This window comes from Mustelus asterias, chromosome 17, assembly GCF_964213995.1.
Source record: "Mustelus asterias chromosome 17, sMusAst1.hap1.1, whole genome shotgun sequence".
NCBI classification, from domain to species: Eukaryota; Metazoa; Chordata; class Chondrichthyes; order Carcharhiniformes; family Triakidae; genus Mustelus; species Mustelus asterias.
This window is the reverse complement of record NC_135817.1, coordinates 55,646,510-55,659,928: the sequence shown is the minus strand read 5'-3', so window position 1 is coordinate 55,659,928 and position 13,419 is coordinate 55,646,510. Positions and strand designations below refer to the sequence as shown.

The 13,419-nt window shown below is 39.3% G+C and overlaps 1 protein-coding gene across 1 annotated transcript in view; it reads right to left on the bottom strand.

The window, feature by feature from the left end:
- Nucleotides 1-204: 204 nt before the first annotated feature.
- The window catches only part of LOC144506502 (importin subunit alpha-5), a 48,709-nt gene continuing 35,494 nt past the window's right edge, over nucleotides 205-13,419 (bottom strand). The window contains exons 10-14 of the mRNA XM_078232707.1: nucleotides 12,584-12,662; nucleotides 10,468-10,593; nucleotides 10,116-10,243; nucleotides 6,378-6,556; nucleotides 205-3,340 (exon numbers count right to left, since the gene is read on the bottom strand). Coding sequence (XP_078088833.1) covers nucleotides 3,150-3,340; nucleotides 6,378-6,556; nucleotides 10,116-10,243; nucleotides 10,468-10,593; nucleotides 12,584-12,662 — 703 coding nt within the window. The 3' untranslated portion in view covers nucleotides 205-3,149. The remainder of the gene's footprint in view (nucleotides 3,341-6,377; nucleotides 6,557-10,115; nucleotides 10,244-10,467; nucleotides 10,594-12,583; nucleotides 12,663-13,419) is intronic.

Below are 13,419 nucleotides of genomic sequence, written 5' to 3'. Positions count from 1 at the left end.
TATCTAAGGGTATCAACAATATTGCTGATTCACGGGATGAAGTTAGGGTAGTGTGCATGAATGATATGTGGTGAAAAACAGTCCAAATGAGTTTCATTGTCCCCCAAAGTTCAATTCAAAAATCACTAACTTAGCCACACAAGTTGGTTCTGAAGAAGTGAAGGAGGCAGACGTGGTGCAATTACTTGAGTCCCACGGAAAAGAATTGTTGAATGAAGATTTAATGCAACTAGAAATACAATGAACTGAAGCAAACTGTTGAAACACCAGCCCCTTGAATGTCAACAACAAAATGATTGTCAAACTTCTAACTTATTGAAGCAGCAATGGAAATCTTCACAAAAGCGATCTAAACAAAGAACGCAGTTCCAAAGTGAATTAGGCAATAATGAAATTCACTGTTACAAGGAGCTTTACCAACAAAAGAAAAATCATCCAACAGCCTTTGGGTAAATCTTTCAAGCTCGTTGATGATCCTGCCCCTCTACCCCATTAACTCCACAACTCATTCCTTCACTTTACCCCACCTTCTACAACCATCACTAGTGAGTAGCATTGTATTTAAATTTACATTTTTATTTTAAGTCATTTAATTTAGCAATGTACTGCACAGGTACAGTATTGCAATTTTTTGATGCAAAATGTCAAGAACCTGACTCCAGATTATACATGAATTCTGATGAAGAAATTCAGATTTGTTTAACATTGTTTCACTTGAGGTTACTCTTCAAGAATGCACTGGCAACGTGTAGCTGATTTTAAAAAGGAGCTGTTGCCTGTACTGCAATATTGCTCGTAGAAGAATCATTATCTACTGAAATTCTGCCATTAATAACCTTTATTACCCTTTGTTTTCAGATATTAATTTACTGCCCCAATTTCAGCTCTCATTTTACACAGGAAATCAAAGTCAACTGTAGATGTGTACAGCTGGTCACCTCCACCCTGATCCAATTCACCAGGTAGCATGTGGCAAAATGTCAGATGCAAAAAAAATAGGGTTGGTATGGTAGATGCCAATTTACTAACATGGAAACAGAGGGAAGAGAGGTCAGTTAGATTAAGTAATAGATCAAACTAATTCTAAAATTGTACAGAGTAGCAGAGAATCCAGTGAATTGCCATGAAATGTACAGATGATTCACTCTGCTTGCTTTGGTCAGCTGTTGATTCCAACTCTGTCTTGTGAAAATATGGTGGCATGTGACCTGCTCCCAAATCTTGGTCCAAAAAAAAAGGGAGAGTGGAACAACCACCACTGAATGACACTTCTGTGCCTCTAGAGCAGCTGACTGGCAGAGGCCTGGATAGCAAGTTGTCAATGTCTCTAAAGAATATGCAACAGAGCAACATCGAGGGGAAAGTATATTAATTGGATTCATCTAATCAATAAAGAGAAAGAATGGCATGTTAAAGTTATATTTTAGAAAGCACATAGCCACTCCTTTATACAATTGGAGCTCGACCAGTGCAACTCATACCCCTACAAATGGTAGCAAGTACCAATGAAGTAAAGAAATATGCATTAGTCACAGTATCACGAATATGGTCACAAAACTGTACTAACTGCATACCCACCATGACTGTTAATATTCATGTGATGCAGGCATGGCACAGACAAACAATTTCAGCTTTTGGGACTCTAGCCTAAACCAGTAGTCCTTTTCTTATACAACAGGAATTTGAATATCTGAATGAACATTGGTAGGTCATTAGAAGGTGGAAGCGATGAGGTCAGCTGAACAGCATAATTGCCATTGATTTGCATCAATGAAAGATTTGTAAAGTGACAGTCTTCAAAAATACACTCTTGACAAGCAATTTTGTTTGAACCTCTTGTTCAGATTTTGCTATGATTGTTCTTCATGGCTTTTCAGTGCGAGCCATTTCTTCCATCACACTTCTCTCCAGTTTGCACTCACTAAACCATTGGGCTACATTGCACAATACCGGAGGTAAGGAAAGCTGGGGCGGGCTCCTTATTTTAATCTTTTTCTGAAAAGAATGGCAGTTACATTGCCCAGAACACCACTCCTAAGTGGCAAGAGGATTTTAATTAAATGTGAACTAACAAGCAAAATGATTTCCGGTTCTAATGTACAAAGTGCACTAAACACATCTTAAATGCATACAGATATCAGAATGGGTTCTAGAATAAACCTCTACTCCATGACTTTCCAGTGCATTTACTGTATACTAGTCATTTCGGTTGTTGCCAGTGTAGTTCCAACATTTCCTACTGCTGAATTGCTGATTTTTCTCAGATGCAATATAATTCACTACCAATCACAGATCCTTATGTGCATTAACTTAAATGTCTCTGCTTCACAATTCCACAGAAATCTTGTCTAATTTTCACAAGAGCGTTTTAAAATATGGAGCTAGAAAAAAATTCTTTTACATTATGTTTAGAGTTTCCACAAAGTAAAGATTAAGTAGTTCAGTAGATCCCGTCTCACTGGTGCGATGGGCCAGATTGATAAAACTGAGCAGGAGGAAGTAATGTCCATATCAAACCAGCCATCTCTCAATTAAACCACAGTAAGGAATGATCACAATTCTCATTCTAATAGATCTGTCATTAATTATATAAAATGCAAGTGAAAAGTTATTAGATGCAGGGCATTACTGGGTACACAGTCCATCAGTTTACCTACATTGATATTGCACCAGTTTGATTTTTAAACAAAAAAAAAAATCAGCAATATTAAACATCACAACAGAAAGAACAGAGCCACAGCAAAGGATACAAGTATTTAAGATGGAAGAGTCAGGTGGTGCAAATTTGCTGAGTTTTCCCTAACCCCTATTTGAATGTTTATATACATATATTATTATACACACAAGAATACAACCTTCATATATAGCATACTTTTTGTGTGGTTCCCAAATGTAGCTTTGTAGAGTGTGCTGTATGTAAATACGTGCTTTTCTATACACCTACATACAACCTTTTGTTAATAAGAACCATTCAGCTTTCTGAGCAAGTTCTTACTAGCATCATTCACCTGTATAGGTGTATAATCATCATTGTGTCCAGGTGCAGTTCCTTCTTTCCCCTCCCACAAACTTGTCAGTCCCAACAGCGCTGGCAGAAGTGTGTGTGCATGTATGTCTCAAGTGGAGTCAGTAGTCCTCTGTGATCGTGTTTACAGCTGAAACCCTTCCATCTGAGCTTCATGCGGCTGAAAGATGTATTGCTGTTGATTAAGATCAACTTGTGGAACAATATTGGCATCTTCCTCCTCTTCTGTACCAAAATAATGCTCTATTAGATCAAATGCTTTTTGATAAACATCTTGGTTTTCATGGCTTTGCAGGAATTCAATCTTATCCAAACCTAAAGAAGATTTAAACAAAGGAAAGTGAGATATTTCTCTTTTAGACACTTTGGACAGAGTTTTTACTTTGGGTGCAACTGGGAACTTGCAATTTTTACAAAGCGAAGTTATGGTTCAGACTTCTACATGAATAACTTTGCATAATTACAAATGTAAAATCTTTAATGAACCAGTCTTTTGGGTCAGCATAATAGAACATAACTGTTTAATTTAAATATTCATTGCTGTATTTAGGTGCGATATCCTGCAATTTTATTAAAAGTAACTGAATATTGGTTTATCATGGATATATTTTCCCAAGTTACCCACCTGTAAGTAACCAGAATTTAAAATCACTGAAGTTCACTTTTAAAAGGACTATATTGAGCAATTACTAATTTCATTGGTTTATTCCACTCAATTTCAACTTGTGCCTGTATAGATTTTAAAAAGCACAATTTGAAAAGCCTCCTTGAACAGCTGCAATCAGCTAAAATTCACCAGCTTCATTATTCTGATCAGAGGGAGAAACAAGTTTTGGGTCACTTGGTGGTTTATTACACGAGATGAGAGATATCCCAAATCAAAAGTAAAATGTTAGAAAAGATAAACTAAAGGAAGCAAATGTGCCAGGATCTGGTGGGACACATTCAAGATTGAGGGGGTTTGGTCATTAGACCCCAGCTATTTACAATCTATATTAATGATTTGGATACAGGGATAGTAGGTACCAGAGTCAAATTTGCAGATTACCCTAAAACAGGTGGGATAGTACCATAGGTTAAGTGAATGGGGCAAAATTTGACAGATGCAAGTTTAATATGGATAAATGTGAGGTTATCCATTTTGGTAGGAAAAATACAAAGGCAAATGATCTAAATGGAGAGAAACTTCAGAGTGCTTCAGTGCAGAGGGATCTGGGTGTCCTCATACATGAACTGCAGAAAACTAGTATGCAGGTAATAAGGAAGGCAAATGGAATCTTGGCATTTGTCAAAGGAATAGAATATAAAAGTAATAAAGTGTTGCTACTACTGTACAAAGCAGTAGTGAGATCACACTTAGAATACTGCATAGTTTTGGTCCCCTTACTCGAGGAGATGTAGTTGCATTGGAGACGGCTCAAAGGAGGTTCACTAGATTGATTCCAGAGAGGAGGGGCTTGTCTTGCGTAGAGACATTGGGCAGTTTAGGCCTATACTCCCTGGAGTTTAGAAGAATGGGAGAAGACCTAATTGAGGTGTACAAGATAAGGTGGATTGACAAATTAGACATGGTGAGGAAGTTTCCTCTTGTAGGGCAATCTGGAACAAGAGATTGCAGTTTTAGGATAAAGGGTGGCAAATTTAAAAGAGGAGAAGAAATTACTTCTCTCAAAGGCTTGCAGTGTGTGGAATTCACTTCTCCAGAGCTAGGACATTAAATTTAAGGAAGTAGTGGATAGATTTTTAATTAATAAGTGTTTGAAGGGCTACAGTAACAGGCAGGAAAGGGGAGTTGAGGCCAAGATTAGATCAGTCATGGTCATATTAAATGGCCGAGTAGGTTCGAGGGGCTAAATTGCCTACTCTTGCTCTTTGCTGTAATGTTCTTATATTATGAAGGAAATGGGGGAAAACAGCAAAAATCCTAACAATTATATTTCTGGTTTTAAGTGCAAGTGTGCCAGATGACTGCAGATTAGCCAATCTAATACCCATTTTCACAAAAGAAAGATTGGTTAATCTGGGAAATAATAATCCAGTTAACATCCATGGTAGCAACAAGTTTGGAATCTATATAGTTTAAACATTTAGATGGAGAGGAGCAACCAACATGAATTTCAGAAAGGAAGAATGAAAAGTACCACGTTTGAGGAAGTTACAGATATGGTAGATGGGAAAAATACAGTGGATGTATGCACACATACTTTTAAAGCATCTTTGACTCAAGACTATTGGACCAGATTAAGGGTACGAAATTATGAATAGCAAATTGGATTCAAGTGGTTAGGAGGAAATAAACTGTAGAAAGTATGGGCAGTTTCTTTGTTTGGTTCGATGTGGTTTCCTCCTGTGCTGCAATTTAGGATTTTAATCCTATAGCCCAGATTTTAGACTACCACATAAAACAATGTTAGCTTGTGCACATGTTTAGGTTTTAAAAATCTTCACCAAAATGCTGGATTTGCAAGCAGTTAACAAAATTGAGCAAAATGTGGATCTGGAATCTTGGCAAACAGGGCATACATCTGTATTGCCAATATTAATGAGATTAAAGAATTATAAAAACAAGGATGAGAAAGAGGGTAAATTTAAATGAATGAATTCAATGTCAAAACAGGTACAGAAAGAGAATTAAAGAACATTGGATAGAGGGGAAACGATTGAAAGGAAAAAGCATTAAATATTTTTAACATTTCCAACAACTCAATTCAAGTAAAGTGTGGAGTCTCATCAATTGCTCACTTTTGGGGCAAAAGAGCATGATTGCAGTCATTAATAATTGTCACATTGTTGAAAGCACAATGGCAATTACTAGATTTTATGTTGCTTGTTTAATGGTTAATGTGCAAATGCAATAACCTCATTGCAAAAACTGAACCTCATCAGGATTTCAAAGGTTTTGGCAGAGCAGCATAAATTAGTCAGTGATTTAGAATTCACATTCTCCTCTTCACCAAAGTTGCTGGACAATTTTCAGATTTATGCTTTGTTCACAGGCTATTTTTTTTCAAATGTTTAAAAATATTTCATAGTAGCTCAAAAAAAACCACACAAATGTTGAGGGAATGGTTAACTTCCGTCTCCTCCTGTTACAGTTCAACTTCAAGACTGGGCCATAGACAAATTAAACAGTTGAAAGTGTTAAATAGTATTTGTTAACAAAATCTTTCCTATAATGAACAGAAATACTCCTGCACGATAGCTTATTTTCTATATTCAAAGAACATTAGCATTTTAAAAGTACCATTCCCATAATGTACTTTCTTCAATTGCACAAAACTTCTTAAGCCTCTATGCAATTTCTGTTAATTTATCTGTTAATTGTACATGAAACAAATTCACATCAACTCACCATAGGCTTCCTCTATTAATGCACAGTACGGATTTATTCCAGTTCCATTTTGTTTCGCTTCCTGCTCGCCCAGTCTAAGGATATTCTCCAAACCATTCAGTGACACTTGAACGATCTTTGCATCCATAACAGTCAGCAAGTCGCACAATGGTTTGATGCAACCCAATTCCACTATATATCTGAGAATGATTATAGAAAGGATACAATCAAATCTCAATCCCAGACTGGCGCACATAAAATATTGTTACAAATTCAGTATTGGTTAATGATTTCCTGGTCCAGGGCAACAGAGGGTCGCGGTCAGTAAAACATTTCATTTATAAATATGGTTTATCAAATGCCCACACAACACAGGTGCTTTCATACTTAAATCAGAGTGCATGCGATTTCCTGAGAGAATAGCTGGAAACTCAAAGATGATTCCTCTTCCATTCACTAATCACCATCCTGATCACCGCAAATACATCCATGTAAACCATGAATTCCAATTTATAATTTAGCCTCATTAAAGCAACCGAGCACAGACTCTCTTCAACCTAATAAAAGAGCATTTCTAACTAGGGTTCAGACTACCGAGTTTTGAAGGTATTCATGGATAAAATCCATTGTCAGTTATGGTCCCATAAACTGTCCAGAGATGTTGTCTTTCACATTACTTGTTAAACTACAGTTCTGTTAGGTGACAAGGTAACTGTTAAATATACTCAGTCAGGGATTAATATGCTCCCTTTGTGACATTTATGCATCTTTTAAAAAGTTTTTTTTAAAAATCATGTCCTCTGCAGCTCTCAGCCTCAGCTTTTTTCATTGTTGCCGGACTGTTAGGAGGAGTCTTTTAATTGCTACTTCAATTGTTTAAATGGGGTTTTTACTCTGGGATCTTTTATGGCCTTGCATTGTGTGTGGGGGGGGGGGGGGGGGGGGGGGGAAGATTGATTGACAAGTCAAAATCAGGTGGTTCCTTCCTCAGAAAAAAAATCTAAGGATTCATTTTTAATTTAGAGAGGGGTGGACATCAAGCTGATTTTGGAAATTCTGCTGTTAATTGGAACGAGTTCCTGGTCTTCCTGGAGTAGAAAATCTGCTGTTGGTGGTTGGCTTGACGAGAGTCTCCCTGGGGTTTTGGGGTAAAGTGTTAGCATGGATTGAGGATGGGCTATCTAACAGAAAGCAGAGTGTCGGAATAAATGGGTGCTTTTCCAGTTGGCAATCAGTGACTAGTGGCGTGCCACAGGGATCGGTGCTGGGGCCTCTACTATTCACTATATACATAGAGGATCTGGAGGAGGGGACCGAGTGTAGGGTAACAAAGTTTGTGGATGACACAAAGATGAGTAGGAAAGCAACTTGCGTGGAGGACAGAGTCTGCAGAGAGATTTGGATAGGCTAAGTGAGTGGGCAAGGATCTGGCAGATCGAGTATAACGCTGGTAAGTGTGAGGTTATCCACTTTGGAAGGAATAATAGCAAAATGGACTATTATTTAAACGGTGAAAAATTACAATATGCTACTGTGCAGAGGGACCTGGGGGTCCTTGTGCATGAATCACAAAAACTCAGTTTGCAGGTGCAGCAGGTAATCAAGGCGGCAAATGGAATGTTGGCCTTTATCGCGAGAGGGATGGAGTATAAAAGCAGGGAGGTTATGCTGCAACTGTACAGGGTACTGGTGAGGCCACACCTAGAGCACTGTGTACAATTTTGGTCCCTTATTTAAGAAGGATATATTCGCTTTGGAGGGGGTACAGAGAAGGTTCACCAGGTTGATTCCAGAGATGAGGAGGTTAGCTTATGAAGAGATTGAGTAGACTGGGCCTGTACTCATTGGAGTTTAGAAGGTTGAGGGGAGATCTTAGAGACATACAAGATAATGAAGGGGCTAGACAGGGTAGAAGCAGCGAGGTTATTTCCACTTACAATGGAAACAAGAACTAGGGGGCATAGCCTCAAAATACAGGGGAGTCAATTTAGAACAGAGTTGAGGAGGAACTACTTCTCCCAGAGGGTAGTGAATCTCTGGAATTCTCTGCCCAATGAAGCAGTAGAGGCTACCTCGTTAAATGTGTTTAAGTCACAGATAGATTTTTAACCATCAAGGGAATTAATGGTTATGGGGAGCGGGCGGGTAAGTGGAACTGAACCCACTATCAGATCAGCCATGATCTTATTGAATGGCGGAGCAGGCTTGAGGGGCTAGATGGCCTACTTCTGCTCCTATTTCTTATGTTATGTAAGCTGTTCTGACTCCATGCTTGTCTGTGTGCCTCAAGAGAACTGCAGCATTCAACCGAAGGACTAAATTCCAGTATCACGTGAGCATTAGTTTTGCTGTGTTAAATCTGTGGCAAAGCCTTTATGGGATTTGTTTCATTGGAATGGTGTTTAGCGGTTAAGATTTATAGAATGATTTTTTTTGTTTCTAATTGGTAAAAATGTTATTGCTAATTTTCTTTCTATATATGTTAACTAAATTCTTAAATAAACTTTGTTTGATTAAAGCTCTCGTGGGTCATTTGAATCATACCTGAAGTGAAGCATTTCATGCTCACTCTAGCCAAATTCAAATGCAAAACTTATGATCCAAGTGGACTTCAGAAAGTCACTTTCTGATCTGAATTATAACCATCTTTAAATGATATCAAAAACAGATTAACTGGTCATACGTCTGTTGCGTTAGGTATCTTGCTGGGTGCAAACTGGCTGGGGTGTATGCCTCTATAACTTTTATTGGTGTGTGAAGCTTTAGAATGTTATTCATTCATGGTATGAGGGCATCACTGGCAAGGGCAGAATTCATTGCTCATTTCAAATTGACCTTATGGTAGTGGCGAGTCATCATCTTGAACTGCTGCAGTCCTTACTGTGTTGTTAGGGACAGAGTATTAAGATTTTGACCCAGTGACAGCAAAGGAACTGCTGTTAATCGATGGTGTCACTTGGAGCGAAACTTGCAAGTGGTGATGTTTCTATGCACCTGCTGCCTTTGTTCTAGGCGGTACAAGTCATAGGTTTAGAAGGTACTGTTGCAAGAGGGTAGGCGAGTTGCTGCTCTGCACTTTATAGATGGAGCAAACTCCTGCCATTGTGCACTGGTTGTGGAGGCAGTGAATGGAGTGTCAATTCAGTGAGCTGCTTTGACCTGGATGTTGTGGAGTTTCTTGAGTGCTGTTGGAGCTATGCTCCTCCAGGAAAATGGAGACTATTCTATCACATTCCTGACTTGGGCTTGTGGAAAGTTAGGGAGTGAGCTTCACATGGCAGAATTCTGTCAGTCAGTCATTGACCTGCTCTTGTAGCCACAGTATTTATCTTACTTAATCATCTTTGCCTGTCCCTCCCTCTCAAATCTTTAGAGACCAGGCATTTACAAAACAGTGAGATGGAACCGGGGCATCCAGTAACAAATTTTGCCCTGAAGTCCCAGTTGAGCCTTAAATGCACAAAGACCTCCTGAGCAGCTGAAAAGGGAAACCTGCACTTGAAGAAGCTTTCCACAGCAGTAACAGAGGAACAAATTGGAAATTGACAGATGATATGGAGGGAAAAACATGAAAAGTAATTAGCAGTGCAGGACCCAGATCAAACAGAAGGAGCCACGAGAAGAATGGACCATGTAAAAATTAGGCAGGTGGCCTAAAAGGATCAATAGAAAACATTTAAGGAGCAGGCGCTTGTTTAAATATTAGACTGTCTTTTCATGAACAAAGCCAAATATTCAATGCAGAAAATAAAGTCGTACTTGATCTGTTCAGGAGTTCCACCAGATGTTGCATTGGTAATGGCCCAAGCAGCTTCTTTCCTTGTCCGGAATTCTGCTGTCTGTAGAATAGTTATTAGGACAGGGAAGATGTCGGCATCTATCACGGCCTGCAAACATTACACAAGATGCTTTTTTGTAAAATCTAAAAAGTACCATTCAACTAGTCAGTAAAATTACAAGCTTTGCTCTTCCATGGAAATTCACCACTTTAAGCTCCAGAGAATCCACCATTTTTACATGGTATGCAGTTCACACCAGGACACAAACATGTGTGTGGAAGTAAAAACAATGCCAGTGCTAACTGATACATCTGCCGCAAATTGAAGCATACCTGTATCTGTGCTCTATTGCCTGCTGTAATATTTGAGATGGTCCAACATGCTTCCTTTTTGATCGACTCTTTTGGGCTGCTCAATAAGTGCAATAAACTCTGCAAAGCAGAGCAATTTAAAATTACCTGGGTGGGGGGGAAAAAAAAAGATCAATTAAGCATCATTTACAATGCCAGTTCATTAAAGTGTTTTTAGGTGTGTATCTACACGTTAGTTGAAGCAGTAAATTTGGGAACTGGCTGGAATGCATCCCAGAGTACTGAAAGAAATGTCAGAGGCAATAGCGGATGCGTTAGTGGTTATTTATCAAAATTTGTTGGATTCTGGGGTAGTGCCGGCGGATTGGAAAACAGCTAATGTTACGCCACTGTTTAAAAAAGGAAATAGACAAAAGGCGGGCAACTACAGGCCGGTTAGCTTAACATCTGTAGTTGGGAAAATGCTGGAATCCATCATTAAAGAGGAAATAGCAGGCCATCTGGATAAGAATGGTTCCATTAAGCAGACGCAGCATGGATTCATGAGGGGAAGGTCGTGCTTGACGAACTTGTTGGATTTTTATGAAGATGTGACTAGTGCGGTTGACGGAGGGGAACCGGTGTTTTTGGATTTCCAAAAGGCGTTTGATAAGGTGCCTCACAAAAGGTTTCTGAAGACGATTGGGTCACATGGAGTTGGGGGTAGGGTGTTAGCATGGATTGGGGATTGGCTATCCGACAGGAAGCAGAGAGTCGGAATAAATGGGCGCCTTTCTGGTTGGCGAATGGTAACTAGTGGCGTGCCGCAAGGATCGGTACTGGGGCCTCAACTATTTACCATTTACATAGACAATCTGGAGGAGGGGACTGAGTGTAGGGTAACAAAGTTTGCAGACGACACAAAGATAAGTGGAAAAGTGAATCGTGTGGAGGGTGTAGAAGGTCTGCAGAGAGATTTGGACAGGCTGAGTGAGTGGGCGAGGATCTGGCAGATGGAGTATAACGTTAACAAATGCGAGGTTATTCACTTTGGAAGAAATAATAGCAAATTGGATTATCTAAATGGAAAGAAATTACAACATGCTGCTGTGCAGAGAGACCTGGGGGTCCTTGTACATGAGATGCAAAAACCCAGTCTGCAGGGTGCAACAGGTGATCAAGGCGGCAAATGGGATGTTGGCCTATATCGCAAGGGGGATAGAATATAAAAGCAGAGATGTCTTGCTGCATCTGTACAGGGCATTGGTGAGGCCGCAGCTGGAATACTGTGTGCAGTATGGTCCCCTTATTTGCGGAAGGATATATTGGCCTTGGAGGGAGTGCAGAGAAGGTTCACCAGGTTGATACCAGAGATGAGGGGTGTTGATTATGAGAGACTGAGCAGATTGGGTTTGTACTCGTTGGAATTTAGAAGGCTGAGGGGGGATCTTATAGAGACCTATAAGATAATGAAGGGGCTGGATAGGGTAGAGGTGGAGAGATTCTTTCCACTTAGAAAGGAAACTAGAACTAGAGGGCACAGCCTCAAAATAAAGGGGGATCAGTTTAGGACAGAGTTGAGGAGGAACTACTTCTCTGAGGGTGGTGAATCTCTGGAATTCTCTGCCCACTGAAGTGGTGGAGGCTACCTCGTTGAATATGTTTAAATTACGGATAGATGGATTCCTGATCGGTAAGGGAATTAGGGGTTATAGGGATCAGGCGGGTAAGTGGAACTGATCCACTTCAGATCAACCATGATCTTATTGAATGGCGGGGCAGGCTCGAGGGGCTAGATGGCCTACTCCTGCTCCTATTTCTTATGTTCTTAATCCAAAGCATGCTGGATCCAAGCGATGAGATTTTCCTGTTTTCTGGTGGTACTTGAATCCTGATTGATTAATTGATTGTTTAGTGATAAACCTTGAAAGTTACTCAAGAGTTAACTCAAGGATTCAAAAATTTACAAATCACACCCATCATTTCTACACACCTTGTGAAGTACTGAGATACTGCAGTGTTAAAAATGTTTTAAGTTAACATTTTATTAGAAAAAATGAAATTATATTCACTGATATGATTGTTAGCTTACTCATGCTGCTTTCCTTTTTACACAACATGCTTCTTCACAAAGATTATTAATTTTGCCTCCGCTTACCTGAGTCTGTATATCATCGCCTGTTACAATGTTTCCTACTGCACGTAAAGCTGGTGAAATCACCTTATAGTCACAGTGCCTGTCAAAAAAAAAGAAAATTACTAAACAAAAAAAACCTTTAGATCCAAAGTTTTACTTGCATATTGAGACCCTGATTTGGAGATGCCGGCATTGGACTGGGGTGAGCACAGCAATAAGTCTCAACACCAGGTTAAAATCCAAATTACAAATAAACCTGTTGGACTTTAACCTGGTATTCTGAGGCTTTACTGAGACACTGATTGGGTGACCAATTGTCCCCAAAAGCACCAAAGCTATTTGTACTATGCCTGTAGAAAGTTGGTACTGGTTTTTCGGAGTACGCTATTGGAGGAAACGTAGTATAGGAAAATATTGGAATTTAAATGGTATGAGGCATACAAATAGAGTCCTGGAAATGGACACAAGCACAATACTGGAACATCTTCAATACAATAGAGTGGTTAAGAAGGAACTTGGAACTCAATAAAAGTCATGCAATAAATTAAGGGAAAGCAGAACTATATGATTATTTTTCTAGTCACTGAGGAACATGCTGATTCACTGTCCAAATACTATGACTTGCTTATCTTGCCTACTCTAGCAATGAATGCAGGGAATCAGCTGAGAGCATAGGTTTCTGGGTAAATGGAGCTGCTTCAACAAGACAGCAGTCAAACAGAAATAACAGGATCCTCAAAAAAGGGTGGTGGCAAAAAGTGGTGTAAAGTTGGGATATTTTTGTTAAATTGGATTTCAAAACAGAAAGTGTTATAAAATGGGCAGAATTAAAAATGGGGCTTTTCTGACCAAATTTC